Raw genomic sequence first — 20291 nt, 5'->3', positions numbered from 1 at the left:
TACTTTTCACTCTTGAAAGAGGAATCAGATCATTTCTTTAACGAAGACTTCAATATCAAAGGCAGATCAGCTTTGTTAAGGGCTTGTGTAACTGGGCCTATTTTTGCCCTTAATAAGTCTGAGCTACATTATGAAAGTGGAGTAATTCATAAATCAATAAACTAGGTTACCGGAGAATCATAACAAATTAAGCATCTGGTTAGATTCCCTCAATTGACTCAGTGGCAAAGCTTCAGTTTCTTTGTCTGTGAAAAACAACCTCAGTTGTCAGTTCCTGGACACAGGACATGTCTAGCTCTTGTGCGCCACCTCCTGGTAGAACTTAACATGACATCATGGAAGAAGGGTCCAATAGCCTAACATGATATCCAACGTTCTACAGGGGTTTTTATGCTTTATGTGCATTATGCTTTCAGATATTGGAGTGGCCAAAACTGTGTTAAGAGTGTTAGAAGAAAATGCAGGATAATCGTTTAGGTGAGGACATATGTTTTGGCATTGTGAGTATGCACACACGTACAATTTCTCCCTGTTTATTTCATGATGCCTCCCTCACTGGCACATACCTGTTCCCAATAGCTTAAGAAACACATTTTATATACAGTAAATGGTAAATCAATTCATAGTGAAGACACTAAAGGGGTAAAACTATGGGATAAAAAGTCACCGCAGCAAATCAACACTTACACATTCTAGCCTATCATCTCCCTTGTACATCAACATGTGTAATTTTAAGTACAAGACTGTTGTTAGTTACATGTGATCAGTAAAACCATATGATTGTGCAAAACATTTGAAGGACAGTGGCTAAGTCAGGTCTAGTCAAATGAAACTGCAAGAAACTACATTCAAAGTAGTTGTGGCTCACTTATATTGTAGACATCTTATCAACGTTTTTGCATGGCCATTTTAAAGCTACTGGGACCCTTCACTCTTCACTGGGAAAAGCAGTTATGAATTTCACCATGATTTACTACAGAATATTGACATCATTAATTTTACTAAAACAATCTGTTTCCTGGGAAACCCATTGGCATGTCCCATTCCCTCAACACAGTCACACATTTTTGACAGACTGTTCCTGACATTAAATGAGGCGCATGTGAACAACTTTCATTTCAATAAAGAAAATAAAACAAGTCAAGTACTTAAAATACAAGCAATCAAAATCTAAGGCAACATGTGAACTAAAAAACAAACAAAAAATATATGAGAGGGATAGGCCTCTTCTCCTTGTATATATCTGCATTCCCCTACCAGACCAAAGAATAAATGCTAAATGCAAAACTATCATTATCATACAAGTCAACTATTGAATAAAAAAGACAAAAGAAACATCAAACACAAAAGAATACTGAAGTCAGGATAAACATGTTAAACTTTCAATCTCATACAAAGTTTCCTTTACTTAAGCTGGTTGGGGATTTTGTTTTCTTCTTTTAAAAAATTTAATATTTACTTGTATGGCTGTTTTGGAGACATTAAAAGCAGACTATAAATATTGCATCTTTGTTTTAGGCTCAGCCCAGGTGTCCATATAGGTACAGTACCTGTAACAAGCCAAGTCATTCCTTTTGTTATCCACTAACACACAATGAATGTGCAAGGCAAATCTCAAATACATCCCCCAATAAAATGAGTACAACATACATAAAACACTTTCAGATAGATCAACAAGTTGTGGTGTTTGTCTTTTGTAAGGGGCCACATCAAAATAGGGCAAGGGTAGGGATATCTACATACATTTAAGATTGGGCCATCTTTGCATAAAAGGGTTTAACACTAAGAACTTAGTAATCAAAGGTTAGTTTGAAACAAATTCTGCTCATAATTCATAAAACCCCCAAATTCTCCACATTCACACTTCTTCCGAGCCATCTTTGTTTTCACATTCTCAAGGACACATGGCCATTGGCCACAGAGGAGGACAGGTAAAACTAACCATGGGAGGACTCTGGGAGGACACACAGCAACCCACCAGGCCAGGGGGCCCTGAGAGCAAGAGAGACAAACATACTTCACACCCCTCACTGGCCTCCCAGCAGGTCAGTAGACACAAGGCCATAGCAGTTACTGTACTCACACCTCCAAAACCTTGAGGCCCAAAGGATAGCTGACCATTAGGGCGTACAATCCCATCCCTCTGCCCCCTGTATGAACTGCCCTGTGAAAGAACCCCAGGACAACAGCAGCTCTTTTAAGGCAGAGGAGAAGGATGTTGATTGTTTGGTCTGCTATCAAAGAATATACTGTAAAGATGTGCAAACGTATGGAGAGAGAGAGAGTGAGAGACTTTCGATAAACAGCCTGATTGAGTGCACACTTCATGACATGCAGGTACACAGTAAATTACAGGTCTCTTTACAGTACAAGAAGAAACGAGATCCACTGGAACCTACAGGGCAGGGGGACCTTTGTTGAGATTGCGGTTGTTAGGTGCACAGAAGGAGGGATAGCGTCAATTCCTTTGCAGGTGGTATGAGGGGCGGGGGGTCAGACTACAGGTAACCCAGGACAGTTGAGAGAAAGGGCTATGACATGGGGACAGTCTGTGTGTCTCTGCAGCATGAACCAGGGGGGAGGGGGGGGAGTGGGCCTGTATGACCCATCATGAGGTGCCCTGTCTCTTCTGTTGCTGGGCCCGGATCAGTTCCAGCTGCTTTTTGCACTTCTGGTAGTAGGTGGAGAGGCTCTTGTTCTCCTCCACAAGCTTCTTGTGCTCTTGCACCAGACGGGACGTGTTCTGCTGGTCCTTCTCATCTTGGTCCAGTTCAGCAATTAGCTCTTTCCTGAACACAAACAGAACCGAAAAAGAGCAGTGAGAAGAAAAAACAAACAAACAAAAGAGAGTGAGAAAGAAGATTGACGAGACAAAAAAAAAAAAGATTGAGAATCGGTGGCTGAGAAAAGAGCATGTCTTCTGTGTGCTTCAACAGCAAGGCACAACATGAATATGCAAAAAGACCAAGTGGAGACGCTGGTGAACGAGGTGTAAAGCACAACAGTGTTGGAATGCTGATTCTACGAAAACGTGGTCAATTCCTCACTTGAGTCATTTGTCTATAAATATGAGATGAGCACTTTAGTCAAACATACCCAGTTGTTCCACTGTACCCATCATGCTCTACTTCCACAGCTTAGGAAGGCTGTTTGTCTGGGATTTGTCAGCTAAATTCAGTAATTGCGTTCCGGTGGCTTACTACTCATTCGCCCTTGTTTAAATACACGTTTCGCATCTGACGGGTGCTTCGGTATGGAACTTGTTATGTTAGCCACAAGTCAGCCCAGCCTTCATACAGGGAGGCATGTTCGTCTCCATAGTTGGACAGATGTTTACTGTATGATCACATTCAACAGGGCCTATGGAGTAAATAACATTGGACACTTAAGTTCTCTTCAACAGAACAGAGTGTTAGGGCAGCTCATGACTTCTCCACCCCCTTTGGCTTGGCTTGAACACTTGGTCCATGAGCTAGACTAATACCTGCCAGATTTTCCCACCTCACAAAAGAAGTCCATGACAAGTAAAGGCTCACTTACCTTCTCTGTATCAGCAAGGCGATTTCTGTCTGCACCTTCAGGTATTCCTGGGCCATTTTGCAGTGCTGCTCAAACACAGCCATGGACTCTTTGGAGTTCGGACAAGGAGCGAGGGGCTGAAAATAAGCATGCATGTTGTCATTAATTGATTTAGGGAGCTTATAGCCAGTTAGACCCTATTGCAAATGTATTTATATCAGCTATCAGCATGATCTGAGCTGTTAAAAATACACAAAATGTCTCACTGCTTTTGCCAGCATGTATTTATACAGACTTTTCCACTTTTCAGATGGCATAATTTTCTCCATTTGGCACAAGAGGTAATCCCAGCCTAATTGAATTGACAGTCAATTTGCAGTGAACTTTGAAACATATTTGGTGAGGGGAAAAGTTTTAACCATAGCAAATCAATCAACACACTGTATTTCAGTTAAAGTGTGCAATAACACTTCATTCCAACCTGTGAATCTCTACAGTAGGTGTGTGTTCTGAAAGGTCCAAACACAAGACACTTGCATTGAGCTCGAGACAAGATGTTATGCGGGATACAAGTATGCTTAGCATGAGCTGGACAGGGACGAGGGAGATCCGATATGAAATGGATCCCTACCTGCAGCTGGTGATCCAGGGTGAGATATGCCATGGGAATGGAGTTGTCTGAGCCGTTGGTATCTGGGCATGAGAGAGCAAGAGTTTGTTTGTTTTTGCTCTGACAGCACAGGACAGGTCCATTGTCCATTGGGCAGTTATCAATAGACACCAAAAGTCCTTCAACAGAAATAGTCCTTCAACAGAAATAGTCCCCCCCCCCCCCCCCCCCCCCCCCGAGGCTCTGGGTGACAGAAGAACAGCGCCTTAAATCATTGATGAGGATTACGTAACGTCTGCAGTGCTGCTCAAGTGATTTACAATACCGTCCACGATGACATTAATGCTATTGCAGCTAAGGTTGTGAGAGGGTGACACAACACATTTGAGACACTGACTTCATTCAATCAATAAGGTTGTAAAACCCGACCTTCATTTTTGTCTCTCCCTCTAAACAGTCTTGGAATCTTAATTTTTAAAAACAAAACAAAAACATGTTACGGAAGGGGATTCCATTGGTAAGACTCAGCTTCGCTTATTATCGTCACGTTAATTTATTTTAATGCCAATGTCATTATGGGAGGAGTATGAGTGCACATCACAATGACCCTTACAAACATCTGCACCTCTGTTGAAGTGTCACCTTAGTGTAGCCAGTGAAGTATGGTGGAGTGTGTTTGACTCTACCTGTGGGATCATCAGGAGAGAAGCTGTACCCTCTACTGTTGGTCTTGTCAGGAGGCATCATCCTCACACTGGGACTAGAGGACCTACTGCTGTTCCTGCTCCCCTGTAACAGGACAACAAACACCGCCAATCAACTAGTGCAGCCAATCACAGCAGATCGGTGGAGTGTACCACAAAATGAACCCTTGTGTTGTTGTCAATGTTCTGAATCCTCTAACAGTCGAAGACTATGGCACATGGTTTCAGAATAATATACCGCATTATAATCCGAAACCTCTCTTTCAGTGGTGTAAAACAACATTACGCTTGGCTACAGTGAGAGGTAAACATTTGGAAAGTACGGGTACAAAGTCTGACTGTGGTACACTCCTTCAAGAGAGAAACATGTGAGAACGTCAGATGAAACATAGGAGGACAAAAATAAACAACATAATACTGCCATACTATTGGGAATGCACAAGTTGATCTCAACAGATACTAAAGCTCGAAATATTGTCTCTTAATTTATAAAAGTTGTAAGACAAATATATTCATGTCAAGAATCTAGTTTCTCACTAAACTTCAAGTGAACTTTGCTACTGTGTTGCAGAGCAGAGAGAGTGCCTTTTTACAGATGGAAACAACTGTTTAGGAATGCGAAAATGTGGAAGCTGACTGATTATTTGAAGATTGTCCGTAGGGGGAGAGGGGCTGTGCATACACCTGGAATGTCTTCATCCTCTTAACACTGACATATCAAACAGTATTCCCTCTCACATCCTGGAACACTTTCCCGATGGGATACTTCACTTGGCTGAGCATGTATCAAGTCCTCTGAGAGGCAGTACAACAGACGCCATCAGTCAAATATGCAAAGAACATCACAGAGGGAGAGAGAAATAATAAATGCAATACCAAAAGAAAAAAAAAAAAAAAAAAAAGAAGAAGAAAGAAACAGAATGAAAAGTGAGAACAAACGTTTGAGAACATTCTCATAAAAAATGCATTCCCTCCTCTGCGAAAGGCTTTGGTACTGTGCGACGCAAGACACCCCCCAGACCGTCCCATCGTGCTGTATAGTACTGTAGTAGCTTACCTGGCTGGACTCTGTGCCGATCCCAGGGAGATCTTGGACAGATCTACGTCTCTGCTGCTCACAGGTGGCTGTGGAAGAGGATGGAGGGAAGTGGAGAGAAGTAGAAAGAGAGAGAGAGAGAGAGAGAGAGAGAGAGAGAGAGAGAGAGAGAGAGAGAGAGAGAGAGAGAGAGAGAGAGAGAGAAGGGACAGAGAGCACAGGGACGCACCGTGAGACCCACAGTCCCTGAGGGAGTTGTGTCCGTCCGTGTCTGCCTGTGAGAAGAGGGGGGTCCACAGAACCACACAGGGACAGCTGCACAGATTTAACCCGCGACTCCCTGACCCTATCAACATGTGCTCTGGCATGGCCGTAACGTGACCATAGGACAGCCATCTATCCCCCCCCCCCTAGCACTGCACAACACACACACACACACACTCCACCGCAGACCACGCCTACCACATGAATAGCTAAGCCACCTCGTGTCACATGTGTTTGTGCAGAGCTGCTTGTTTGGGTTGTTGGGGGATGTGCTGGTGATAGGGAACTATTTCAGGGTTGGTACTCTGTAAGGGCCTTAGACAAGGCCAATGAGCAGCAGGACCTGTGCAGCACTAACAGGCCCAGCCCTGCCTCCTCTCATTCATCCCCAGCCAAGGTAAACCTGAGGTTGGGGCTGGCTTGACTGGCATCTTCAGAATAACAGAAGAAATTCCAGCCATCTGGCCGTTAAAGGTATTATTAGTTCCATCTAGGCTGGGGAACTTAAACAATGTCTTCAGAGTCACGACTTACTGTCTGAATATCAAGATATAACACCTGCTGGGAATTATCTGGCAATGAGAACATTGTGTTTTTTTTTTACCCTCCACGCACTCATCGCTGTCAATCTTAGAGGCCCGTACAAAAACATGTGATGTTCTGCAATATGAGTGATATAAAGGTGAACAGCAATAAACATATCAGTCTGTGGTTCCAGTAAGTTCCTTAGAAGGGCTTTGAAATGTGGTACCACAAGGGACAGGGGTAGGGGCCTCTCTTATACCTCTTTCATTCATGGACACACTAGTGAAAGTAGACTATACTGATCTATTCTCTGTGAGGCTATAGGTGTATGATCTATGGTACAACGCACAATGGAAAGACTTCCAAGTAGACACACTACACACAGGCAAACACGCACAAATAAACAAACACACATGAAAAACCATTCACTGAAATGTTGCATAGCAGCAGTGATTGTTCCCCTATACAAAGATAATAAGGTCCACGATTGCAGTTTTTTTTAGATGATGTTGTGTATAATCAAGCATCGACTGCAGCGTGAACTGATCATAACATCACCAGTTCTGATGTTAAGTCTGATCTCATAGTTTCGGACAAAATTGAATTATACTTAGACATATTTTCTAATTAGGGTGCCAAGTCAGAAATTCCAACTCTCTGCTCTAATTAAATTAAAATTAGCTGTAGAAATGACTGACATCCAGGTGTGCACATGCAGTGATAACTGTGTCATACCTTTAATATCGACATACGTCAGCTAACTCCCTTAGTCACTACATTTAATTAGGCAGTCATTTAACATGTCACATGCACCCCTTTGCTTCCTTAATAGAAGGCTTTTTGTGATATCCAGTGCTGCTGGCCCCATTTCTTTCATCCCTATCTCTGATGGTAATAATAGCTTTGACCCTCAATACGAGAGCGAAATTAATCAAAATGACTTTTACAAAGTTAATGGATGTAAAGAGAGAGAGGAAAAAAAGCCAAGCTTTCACAATGTCCTCTATGCATGAAAGGCAAGGACGAGTACTCAAATCCAGAGTGCCAAGCTACTGATTTACTCTGCCCCCTCCTCTCTCTCTCCGCATGGTCAGAAGCAAAGCCAGAAGGACAACTGAGAAGCCGGGCAATGAGTTATACATCTTATGACATCCATTTCACCCCGTCTGGCAGAAGATGAAGATTAGATAACCTGATATGCCCAGAATCAACAATCAGTCTAGACTGTAGATAGATCATATGTGATAAGAAAGATCATATGATTACAAAGATCACAAGTTAGTGTTCAGGTGGGCCTAAGCGCTTCAGAAAACAGGAAGGAATGGTGCTCGACAACAATTAGGAGATTAACGGGTACATTTTTTAATATGGTGCCTTTTCCGTCCCCAGTACAAATCATGTTGTATTTTGTCTAAATTTGGACAAATACTAATACCATTAGGTTTTTCATGTATAGTCAATTGTTATTTATTATGAATACAATGATATGGGCTTCTAAGTTGTTGTTTTCTACATTTTAAAAGCTTTGGTTAAAGATGTAAATGGGATTTTGCATGGGATTTGGGATGTCCCCAGTGTTGTTCATTCAACTTCAATCCAAAATATCACTATTAAAAACATATACATTTCCAAATATGTTATTATTATTTCATTTTCCTGATCAATATCTGATCGTTTTTATCCATTTTTTAAAAAGAATTGTACAAAACATTAAGGTTGTAAGGTTTATGTCCCTGCGATCACTGTCCACCCTGTTATGCTGTGTTAATGTCCCTTATTTTCAAATATTGCAAGCTTTAACTCAAAATGTCCACCCTGTTAGTGTCCACCCTGTTATGTGTTCACTCTGTTCTGGAGACACTCGCCCTATTCAACTACAGAGGGTATTCTAAATAAAATACAATTTAGGTGCCTGAGCTCGACCACTATGTTTTTCAGCAAGCTAGATATGTCCTTTATATAATAGAACATTAAAATATAGATAAATCAACAAGTTATGAAGTCCAAATGGCACCGTATAATAAAAAATGACCCTAACAAGAAAAACCTTCAAAAGGACGTATTCGAGGCTAGATGAAGTGTTGGATTGCTCCAACTCCATCCAGCCTCGAATTCGTCCTTTCGGATATTTTTCTTGGGAAACCTTACCCAAAGATCGTATGTGATTTAAATTTGATCAGCATCTTGTGACAAAAGGGTGAAACACAGATAAGCCAGATCCCATGTAAACTCATGGCCCTCTTACCATCTATCAAAATCACAAAGGGAAGAGGTGGACTCTGTGCGTGTTACTCCAGGTTTATCATCCATATTACAGACACTTATTCATGATGGGGTAACAGCAACTGGTAAGTCAGGATCCAATCAGGAAGGAGATGTTTAGATGCCAACCCCTTACTTCAAAACAGATTTGAGAGAGCTATGGCCAGAATGATTGGCACCTGTAGTCTGTGTAACCTGGAGTAACATACACAAGAGACGCGTGTCAAGAGCAGAGCAACCCGCTGATTGAGTCAAGCCAGCTACACCCAGGCACCAGGAAGCCCGGTGGTCCGCACTGGTACCTGTGACGACGATCTTGGGAACATCCAGAATGGTGCCAAATGATGCTGTTTTACGATGGCCTCGTTTATACTGGGGGCGTGCTGCAAAAATACACATATACACACACAGCTGTGTACAAGAGCATGCAGACTAGACAGGGGCCCGGAGCTGACAAGACAGGGTTCGTCTTCGCCTCCCTCCATGGGCTCAAAACAACCAGCAGAGCACAATACATGCATGCAAGGGCAGCATGCACCCCTGTTCTCTCCAGAGACTGTGGAAGGGTTATTCAACAGAAGTGCCAATAATGCTGCGATAGGCGTTGAGCAAGGAATCTCAGCACAAACATGATAGGTAATCAGCTGACATGTTGTTGGAGTGTACATAATAGAATATTCATGATGCATAGACTTAAACGGTTGGCTCTCAATAGTGTTGGGGGAAATAACATTTACATTGTATTTAATAATACAGCAGCTGCCGTGTAAATTATTACTGGACAGTATATTGAGGAGCTTTATAGAGGATTTAAAGCTCTATTCAATTCGGAGACTGGTGCACATTTGAACTAATAATAATAATAATAATAACAACCTTTATTTGTATAGCACTTTTCCTGCAAACGTTGTAAATAATATGTTAAATATGATATATACGTAAATAAATATGTAAATAATATTCACATTATTTCCAACATATCAAGAGTGTGCCACTATTCTAAATAAAAACAAACAAACATTGAGCCAAATAGAAATCATGAAGCAAATATTAAACATAAAATGGTTTCTCATAGTAAGACACAAGAAAGCAGAAGAAAAATCCAGGCAAATACAGACTTAATCCGGTCTTTTTCATGCTAAACGGTACTTGTAAGCCTCAAAAGCTCCATTTTATACACGACACAACCGATAAACAAAACGCTTTCTCTTTTACGCCTTAGATCTTGTGAGGAGGGAGATGATTGACACCATGTCTTGAATGGGGGGCTCAGTGCTGAGGGGCGTACAGTAGAGAGTGCTTATAAAGAGGAGTAAGACATCATGACAGAACGATGAAATTAGATGAAATGGGACTTGAGTGGGGAGACATGATACAGTAGCAGCTTCTTCATAGAGGCCCATCTCTCTCTCTCTCGCGTGAAGACGAAAGCGGCTTCACTTGCTGATATAACAGTACTGTATGTGCATCCCTTATATAACGCCATAGGCATTCTACACTGTATCTACTATGCAGGAATGTGTTACTTTTAGAACATGAATATGCTTAGACTGTTGGGATCCATATGTGAGGGTGTGTGTAGTGTCTGATGTTACCTGCAGGAGCGAATGGCATCCTGTGCTCCAGCTCTGACAGGTCTGCGCTCATTCTTTTGCTCTCAGAGGACACCAGGCACTGGGTTCGCCCTGATAGGCTCTCAACACTGCCCCCTCTGGACAGAGGCAGGCTCCGCAATGGGTCTACCTGAGAGCACAGTCAGAAAATAATACAGTATTGTATCGCACATTTAACCACTAATAAACATATGTTTGAAATAGCCTCAAAAAATCATACTTTGTCGTCTCCTGATGATTATTTTCACATGGCCACTTTCCATTGTGCATAATTGTGTTCTTGTAATTGCATTCGTTTCAGGGTAATTACGTATGGACGATTTTATCATTCGGATCAAGACGACAAGCTAATTCAGGAGGGCAGGTTGCTGCAGGACAGGTTACCTTTTGTTTGAACTGATGTGCAAACTGAGGTGTAATCTTGATGGTGTCATTGCTCCCTTGAGAGTCACCATGCTCCATGTTTGCGTCACTCTTGTTGCTAGTGCTGGTGCAGGTGTAATCCACGTAGGAACCTGTATAGAACCAACAGGGAGGGAATGAGTCAAGTGTTCCTGTTTACCTCAATGATGTCTCATGTAACTAAGAATCTAGTGACAACAAATCAAAGCTTTGTGTAGAAAGCTGACTCTCTAATAGATATACCTGTACTGGAGTTACTCTGTCCATCATCTGAATACTGGTAGGGGTATTGTAAGGGCTCATCAGATCCGGGGAAGTACTGGAAAGAGAGTGAGCGAAAGGGGAAGATTGACTTTTACACTGTTCATCACTGCATCAAGCAGCAGCAGTCTGAGAACAGGACACAGTAGACAAAGCACTGTTGGGTTAAGCACTTCCAAAACTTTTCTTTGTATAAAATATTTTAAAAACAAATACAAATCGGATTGAATGGATTGGTTCAGTGCTGCTGGTCATTGGCATTACCCTCATAAGGTGAGTCATGATCTTCACTATCTCCTCCATGGAGGGTCGTGGGGAGGGGTCTTTGGACCAGCAGCGGGTCATCAGGCTCTCAATGGGCTTGGGAAGGTTCTTGATAAGAGGTGGCCGCGTGCCTGTGCATGAATACAACCCCCCCCACACCAACCCCCAAACACCGTCACAAACAAGATGACAACAATGTCCTAGCAGGTCATACCAACTCTGTCAACAACATGAAGGTGATATAGAAACTTAACACCCCGCAAACCATTATCAATCTATGCAAATGACATCCCTGCTGAGGTAGTGGTTGGTAATGTATCAGAGCGACAGACGCGGCACAGTGAGGCAGTGTTGCATATTAAACCCTGCGTCCCCAGGTGCGCTCCCTTGGTCTCATTAGCATTCTGCCCCATCACTCTATGTGCAGGGGAGCGCTTCACAGGTGAGTTTGTCTTTTAATTGCTCTTCCCTGTCAGCCTCTAAACTCATTTAATCTCACAGCATGTCTCCCTGGGCAGCCGGCCCTGAGAGTCCGGGGCTGATTGACATGTCAGCAGCACTAGAACCACTCTCTATAGGTCCCTGCCCCGCTCTGACTCACCGTTGTGCACAGCCCACATGATGCGAAAGGCCGGTCCTCCGATCTCATCAAAGGGCTTCCTGCGAGTGATCACCTCCCAGAGAATGATTCCCCAGCTGAACACGTCACACTTCTCACTGTAATTGCTGCCTGAAAACACAGAGGAACGAACCAATAAGCTCTACTCTGTGGCCTTTCAAATGGAACACAAAAAAAGCCTAGGCTTGACATAGATGACTGACGGATGAAAGTAATTTTCTGTGGAGTGTTTGAGATGTTAAGGAGTGTGGGGGCATGTGCTTGGAAAAACAGAGGCCTTGATATTGCCTACTTCTTTAGAAGTATGATGGAAAATAAGGAGGCAATATTACCAAGAACTGCTCCGGAGATGTTCAATTTATACGCCAGTTATTGCAAAATTAAACTGTTCATCACACATAAGCGTCTCAAGGATGCTGAGTGGAGGCCTTTTTATAACGTTTCTCAAAGATGCAAATTAGCTTTAAGGAGTTCATGCTGAGGGCAAATGTGAGATGTTTAATTGCAAAGGAGTCATGTTACTCCCTCAACAAACAAGATAATGACTATCTCCTAAATCATGTTTCCTCCTGACCCCCTTGACAAGACAGTGCCTCTTAATGTGTTTAGTAAAACAAACTACATTAGGCTACCGGCTGTGCATAGACAAAAATGCTACATTGTGATCTGTCTCAGGAGGGGAGAGACTTTCTCTGCAATATGCTGCATCTTCTCATTCACCTTCTCAATATGCGTGGGCAATTACCATGTGTACCATTTAGGAGAGACGCATTCACGTAAATGAAAAGAATGTTACCAAGCCAAAGTGGACTGTTAACAAGACCACCATTAAAATGAATTAGCACTTAAATTAGGCAATCTTAAATGATTCTCTGAACAGTAGTACCCTTGATTTAATCAAACACTGACAATCAATTAAGTTTATATGAAAGGATACCGTGATGGGGTGAACAAATAACTGTTAGATGTCATTGTTCTTAGCCCATTGTTAGCTGGTCAGCCTTATTTGTGCTTTCTAGAACAGATTTGACCCACATCCTTTACAATAACCTCTTGCCCGGGCTGCCATACTTGCCTTCAAACACCTCAGGTGCCATCCACGCAGCACTTCCTTTGTTGTTGGTCATGTGGGTCTGAATGTCGCATGCTGTCCCAAAGTCACATATCTTCAGCACGGTGCCGCCCGCAACAAGAAGTAGACTGAAACAAACACAAACAAAGACATACTCAAATAGCCGAACCATAGTTTGAATTTCACTGGCTTCCGATTGATAATGCTAATACCAGAGTACATTTGTCAGTATTTTGTTTATTTCAAGACATGATGGTGCCTCAGCTATGCCCTCCTTGTGGATGGGACTGTAAGGAGTTCTGGCGGAGCAGGGGGCATGTGAACAATAGGTGCCAGTTTCTGAACAGCGGGCTGAGTTGAGGGTTGGTGGGGCTGCATGACCCAGTTCTTCCCAGGAACTCCAGGACAGGTCTCTAGGAAAGGGACCAGCTGGTCATTCCCACAGTGCCTTGCCAGGGAATCCTTTTTTTCCATCAGAGCCCAATAAATAACCGCTGGAGCATGTACAACTACACTCCGCATCAATCTGGGGCACTGTTATAAAACAGGCCTCACTTCTCAACAAACATAAAACTGAAATGGGAAAAAAACAACTGAACAAAAAAGGCATTCTAACATAGTTGTATACATAGTAGAATGTAAAGGCATTCTAACATAGTTGTATAACATAAGCCACATAGCCATTAAATTAAACCTTGAGAGGAGGGGGGGGCAAGGCACTTTTGTCTGTAGTGAAACGAAAGAGACAGGAAAGTGAGAGGTGAGGAGGAGCATACTTGGGTGGCTTGAGGTCCCTGTGAATGAGAGCCTTTGGTTTCATGCCATGGAGATAGGCGACCCCTTGGGAACACTGAAAACACCAGCTCATGGCATGGGAGGCAGTGTAATAGGGGAGGGGTTCAGCACCATGCAGCACTGTGAACAGAGAATACAGTCACCAACACAGACACTTCAAAACACACACAGACACACACAGACCTGAAAAACATAAGTTTTTGAGTGCAAACACGCACACACAGAAAACACTCTTAAACATAAATACTTCCAATAGGGTAGGCCCACATCATTCACGTACAAAAGTAGCCACTGAATAACATCAACGTCTACATTTGGGTCTCTCAAACTAAGAAAACTGAGAGCGTTCACAAAACGTAAGACTTTGATAGAGATTCAGGGGTATAACAACAGACAAGGAAGGAAAGTGCTTTTGTAGGAAGGAGTTCTCATTACACTTCACAACTCAGGGATAATCCGTGTGTGGGTCACTGTGCAGGGACTGGCCAACTCAGGAATTAGACTTAAGGGTAGGCCTATCTGCTAACAGTGGGCATATCACAAGGATTGTTCTCGTGGGAATTAGGGATGGACGGTTTTCAATTATTGAAACCGAAAAACCGTCAAAGACTAAAACCAGGGTTTTCCGGTTAACCGAAAAATACATTACAAACACAAAAAAAGTACATACACAAAAAAAAGAGCGCCAATTTCAAATAATTGAGCCCTACTGCTACAATACACTCATGTCGAACACCATTAAAACACCGTAAGCACAGTCGCAACACATTTAGGCTACTTAGTTTCACAAATATAAGTGGAAAGGCAGACTTTTGTAAGCTACACCATACATGAAAACACATGAACACTTAACACACCAGCTCCGCTGATCCAGGGTGCACGCCTGCACGGAAGATCATCTCTTGGAACAGCGTCTTCATTGAATGAACTGCTTTCTCAATATCTTGGTTCTTAGACAAAGTTTCAGCTGCTGCTCAATGTATTTAAATATTTGAATACTGCTCAATAATCACTGAAATATTAGACTTAGAATTATGCAGTGAACATACTTAAAGCTTTTCATAAAAACCACATGCCGCGAGACTGACTCGTCCTGAACTGTCGTAAGTCAATCAACAAAGAATGCCCCATCAAAATAAAAGTGCCCATGGTAGAGCTGTCAAAATAGAGCTTTCAAAATAAATGTACTAATACAGATAGAGATAAATACAGAACTACCTTTGCGTCACTAAGTGACCGCGTATCTTCTCATCATCTTATCTTGTCATCACTTTCAGTAGCGCCTTCACACACAGTGGCGCTGTGCACAAACACTCTTGATCCGTATAGGTCTTGTTTTATTATATTGTGGTTTAGTAAATACTGCACTTGGAGTTACATTCAATGCATGATTTGTGCTATAGAACATAAATAAAGTGTGATTGATTGATTGATATCAAATCAAATCACATTTTATTTCTATAGCGCATTTCTCACAAAAGTGACCCAATGCGCTTTACAGAGAGCAGCGAAAATGATCTTATTAAATGTAAGCGAGTAATTGTAAAAAAACGTTCCTATCTACCAATAACTGAAGGCAACTATCTTTCCCATAGAGTGATTCGTTACCCTTAAATATAATCCCAATTAGATATTAATCCTCAGTTATTCTTCACAACTGACCAAACCTCTCACTCATTGCGCGGCAGATTCAGACTGTATCATTGTTATTTTCACACACGACAAACATGTGACATGTTCCAGTTTTATTCTTATTCTATTTTATTCTTCAAAAAAAATAAAAAATAAATAAATAACGGTTTCAGACGGTTTTGATAAAAAAACGTTTCTATTTTTATAAACCCTGGTTTAAAACCGTCCATCCCTAGGGGAATATATTGAAAAGTAGGCCTAAATGCATTATGATGTCAGAACCACTTTGCTTGTTTCCACTTGTTTAGTAGACATAGTCTATAGTTGACTAGCCTAATCAACAAGCACTGTCAGTGATTCAGTGCAGTGTTGTACAGCAGGCTCTAGACCAGGCCAGGTCTAAAAACAGTAGCCCTGAGACTCACCATTGTACAGAGACCCGCCTTCAGCATATTCCATCACCAGGCAGACCTAGATGGGAAAATTGATTACAAAAATCACAGGTTTAAAATAGGCCCAGCATTGTGTCTGAATAACATACTTTCAGAAGCACTATGTGCTCATATCAAGAAACAACATCATTGTACTGTACTCCCATCTGTTGTTGTTGTTAACATGATATCACAACAGTACATTAGCTTATAACTCATGAAATAGGCCTATATCAAACTATCACCACAACTGTAGAAGATCCACTTTTCAATGTATCATAACAGAAACAAACAGACATAATGATAACACTGAAATACAATAGGTGACTGTTCAGGAGTGACTTACTGGGTTATTGCATGAGCCATACAACTTCACAATGTTGGGGTGATTCACACGTGAAAGCTGTCGCAGCTAGGAGGGGGAAAGGAAGCAGCACAGTCAAGATGGATTTACGTTTTCTTTTTTTAACAAGGGACACTGCCAGCCCAGCATGACGCCAAACAGCTCTGGCATCCCAGGTGAGCATAACCATCTACTGAAGGTGCTCTACTTTGAAGACAAATAAAGCTCCTGGGCCCAGTTTTTCAAAACTTTTAATCTGGATCAGAATGATCCTGATTATTTTTTTGCTATCCAGGATCAGATCTATCTGGCTGATTTCCCCTACAAGACTCAAAATCAGCCAGATAGATCTGATCCTGGATAGCAAAAAAAATATCGGGATCATTCGGGTCCATCACTCTGGAATAATGATGGAGCTTGGGTTCTGCAGGAAAGATCATTGGTAAAACAGTAGTTTATACTTAAACAGACCTGATTGGGAGCGTGTACATGCTCTTTTGGGCTGTGTTCGTAAATACGCTCTGGAACTCTGATCAGCACTCATGGAATGCCTCTTGTCCAATCAAATTAGTCTATTTGGTGTTGTTGAACCCAGTGTGCGCTCCGGCACCCTCAGAGCGAATTTACGAGCGCACCCTTGGTAGAAGCAGTAGAAGGACACACAATAACAATACCTCAACAATGAAGGCTTTCCGTTCAGATTCACTTTCTATAGTCTTGATTGCAACATCTTTGCCTTTCCATTTGGCCTTGCAGACAACACCAAAAGCGCCTCTCCCCACCACCTGAAAATAAATAGGTAAAGGAAGCAGGTGGGGTTATCTTGTCCCCCTTGCCATAACAAACACCAGTTTATAAGACATGTTGTTGTTGTTATTGTTACTTATTTAGTTCCATTACAATCTAGCAAGTCTGCACGTGCATGCATGCACTGTCAGAAGGAAAGGGGGCTGAGCTATGGGGTCAGGCTACCTGTAGGAAACTGTCTGGAGCTAAGCAGCACCTGATCTGTTCATCACAATACTGTAGAACAACTAAGGTGACTACGGTATTCGGCTAGAGCTATATTGTCAAAAGATGAACGACTCCTTAGTGGAGGTAAGTTACTGTTCTGCTTATCAAGCATTATAGCAACTTCAACTCAGCGTCTTAGAGTTGACAGCTGTTAATCAGGACATCTCCACATTTTCATCATGCCAACAACTGGATTGGTGACTTACCTCTTCAACTTCAATATCCACATAATCGATTTCTTCAAAAGGATACCCAGGTGAAGTTTCGAGCATATCGGTGGCTGGCTGTGACATTGCTAAGTGGCTAACTAACTACTAAGCAAACCGATTTCTAAATAGGAATTAAGAAAACATACAGACACACAGATGCGATGGGTAGCTCTGGCTACTTGTTTGATAAAGCTTGGTAGCCAAGACTGTCTAAACGTACATGGAGAAAAGTCTACTTTCAAAGCTGTGTTTGTAGTCTAGCAAGACTAGCTCAGACCAAACATCCAGAGAGCCAGCTGATACAGTAAGCTAACTAAGCAGGCTAGCTAGCCAGCTAAGCGACATGTACGTAACGGGCTTTTCTAGTAAGATGACACAGAATCGAAGATAACCAGTGGCTTTTGGGCAGAAATTCAAATCAGATAGTTGCAGTTAACATACTAGCTATGAACGTCAACGACAATGCCAGCTGTTTGTTGACAAAGGAAACGTAGCTCGCTAGCTAACAAGCCAGCGAGAGTGCTAGCTAGTGGTGTTGTGACAGCTTCCACAGGCACTTCTCCACAAGGCCGATAGCTGCTGGCCCGGTCACAGAACGAGCACCAGCCCAGATCCCGTCTCCGCAGTGTGTGCACCCCACCGGCGCTCGAGACATGGGGTGATTTCCCCAATAATGAAAGCGTAAAGAATCGAAGCAAAGTGTTCACACTTCCCTTTTCTAGACATCTGATACGCGGACATAACTTTAAAACGACGACTCTGTTTCCATGATGTACTTTTGTTTCCCCCCCCCTCCGCAGGTAGTTGCGGCAGCTCCCAGGAAGTGTGTGTTCTCTTCAATTCTGCCCCGCCACCAGCTGAGGGCTCCGGGGGAATGCTGCTGCTGGACCGTAAGAAAGCAACAACAGAGTGTGTGTCTTATTTGTGTCTGACATTACAAACAATATACAAGTTATAGTTGGAAAAACGCTCATTGTGATCAAACGTAATGATTGCATTGCAAACGGAGATATGACCCATACACATGTCTGAGATATTACCCTTACACAAGTTATAGTTGAAAAACGCTCATTGTGATCAAACGTAATGACTGCATTGCAAACGGAGATATGATGACCCATACACATGTCTGCTGCCATCAGTGCTCTGATTACTGTTCATCCAAAGGTTGTGGTGACAGCATCGACACTATCTGTGAGTCCAGTAACACCTTGTTTGCACCGTTCAGAAAGACAATATCACACATCATTGAGGACATTGTCCTGGACAAATACAAACTGTCATTGTATTCAGAAGGTTGACAAAGGTGCTGCATAGACCTACATTGTTTGATGTCCATTTTATATAATCTGGGGGGTATTCCACATACCGGGATTAAATCTGATCCAGGTTTAAATCAGATCCGGGCGCTAATTTCAGTTTGCGTTCGGTTCCATCAATGTGGCTCAAATAATTTGCTGCTTGGTTCCTGAACAAACCTGGTAGCGAGCAGGTTTACAGGCTGGTTTAGGTAATACGTGCGTCAAAAATGTCTCACAGGTGGAAACTACATCCAGAACGACCGTAGATAGATAAATAAAAAAGTGTAAAGGGGTTAAGGCAGCCAGCTAGAGGTCCGAAGGTTTCCGGTTCAATACTTGATTTAATTTAATGTTTATTTTTTTTACATTTAACTGAAGCCTTAATGCAAATCGATTGACTATATATATATATATATATATATATATATATATATATATATTATATTTCATTATTTTATTTATCTATCTACGGTCGTTCTGGATGTAGTTTCCACCTTACACACACGGCCCCGATTTTAATCGCACGGCGAAAATTCGATTCCATTCATTTTGAATGGGACAAAGCACACGGCGTGCGAGTTTTGTCGCACTGTCAAATTTGTGCTTTTTCCCATTCAAAATGAATGGAATCGAATTTTCGCCGTGCGATTAAAATCGGGGCCGTGTGTGTTGAAATGCGATGTTCTCATAGACTTCCATTCAAACTTCAAAATGGAATGTTGACGCGCAACAGAAATCGCACGCTGTGTGCAGAGCCCTTAATGCTTCTTAAACTGATACTCCTCTCTTGGTTAGGTTACTGATGTGTTTGATTAAGCTACAGGTCTGCAGCATATTATGAATCATGTTTCATTTGTGTGAACACCACATCATTTGTAATCTTTTTAAAATATGTTGGAAATGATGTGCCCTATTTACAGAGGGTGATAAAGAGAGTTCCCCTTGGATGCTCTGTAAACCACAAGGCAAGCACAACTCATACTAATGTGTGCATTAAATGATTTGTTGCCATCTCATTCCCTCTACAGTGATTATTTAAATCACTCTGCTGAAAGGCTGATTAAAGTGCTTTTGCTTGACCGTCATCTGGGACTTCACCTGCTATAGTTTGACATAATGGTTAGGGAGCTCTGCTCTTCAGAATGTTGCATTTGTTTACCCGCCACGTTCGATATCTATGACATTTGGAATAAATGTCTCAATGCAATTATGCTCTCCTCCGAGATTGTACAGAAATTCACTTCATTATCGCATAGAACTTACTTAGCACATTCAAACATACATTTCAGTAAATGTGCTCATATCTACGTGAGCATGTTAAATCTAAGAATGTTTTTCTCCTTTGGTTTATGCACATATTGGTCTCTCTAGTCACTACAGGAGCATCATTGGCTTGTAGTTTTACTGAAACGAAT

The 20291-nt window shown here is 42.0% G+C and overlaps 1 protein-coding gene across 1 annotated transcript; it reads right to left on the bottom strand.

Moving 5' to 3' along the window:
- Positions 1–538: 538 nt before the first annotated feature.
- Positions 539–18338, bottom strand: map3k7 (mitogen-activated protein kinase kinase kinase 7). Its single transcript, XM_080525255.1, has 17 exons — positions 17573–18338; positions 17027–17137; positions 16356–16421; positions 16004–16049; positions 13928–14066; positions 13151–13279; positions 12062–12186; positions 11461–11591; positions 11179–11254; positions 10918–11048; positions 10516–10663; positions 9223–9303; positions 5891–5958; positions 4816–4918; positions 4151–4212; positions 3541–3656; positions 539–2789 (listed from the first exon to the last, which is right to left on the bottom strand). Exons 1-17 carry the CDS (start codon positions 17657–17659, stop codon positions 2609–2611), a joined length of 1800 nt encoding a protein of 599 aa, XP_080381381.1. The 5' UTR covers positions 17660–18338; the 3' UTR covers positions 539–2608.
- Between the last annotated feature and the right edge of the window lie 1953 nt (positions 18339–20291).

Source organism: Nansenia antarctica, assembly GCF_963989245.1.
Source record: "Nansenia antarctica genome assembly, chromosome: 3".
NCBI lineage: Eukaryota > Metazoa > Chordata > Actinopteri > Argentiniformes > Microstomatidae > Nansenia > Nansenia antarctica.
This window is presented reverse-complemented; position numbering and strand designations above follow the sequence as displayed.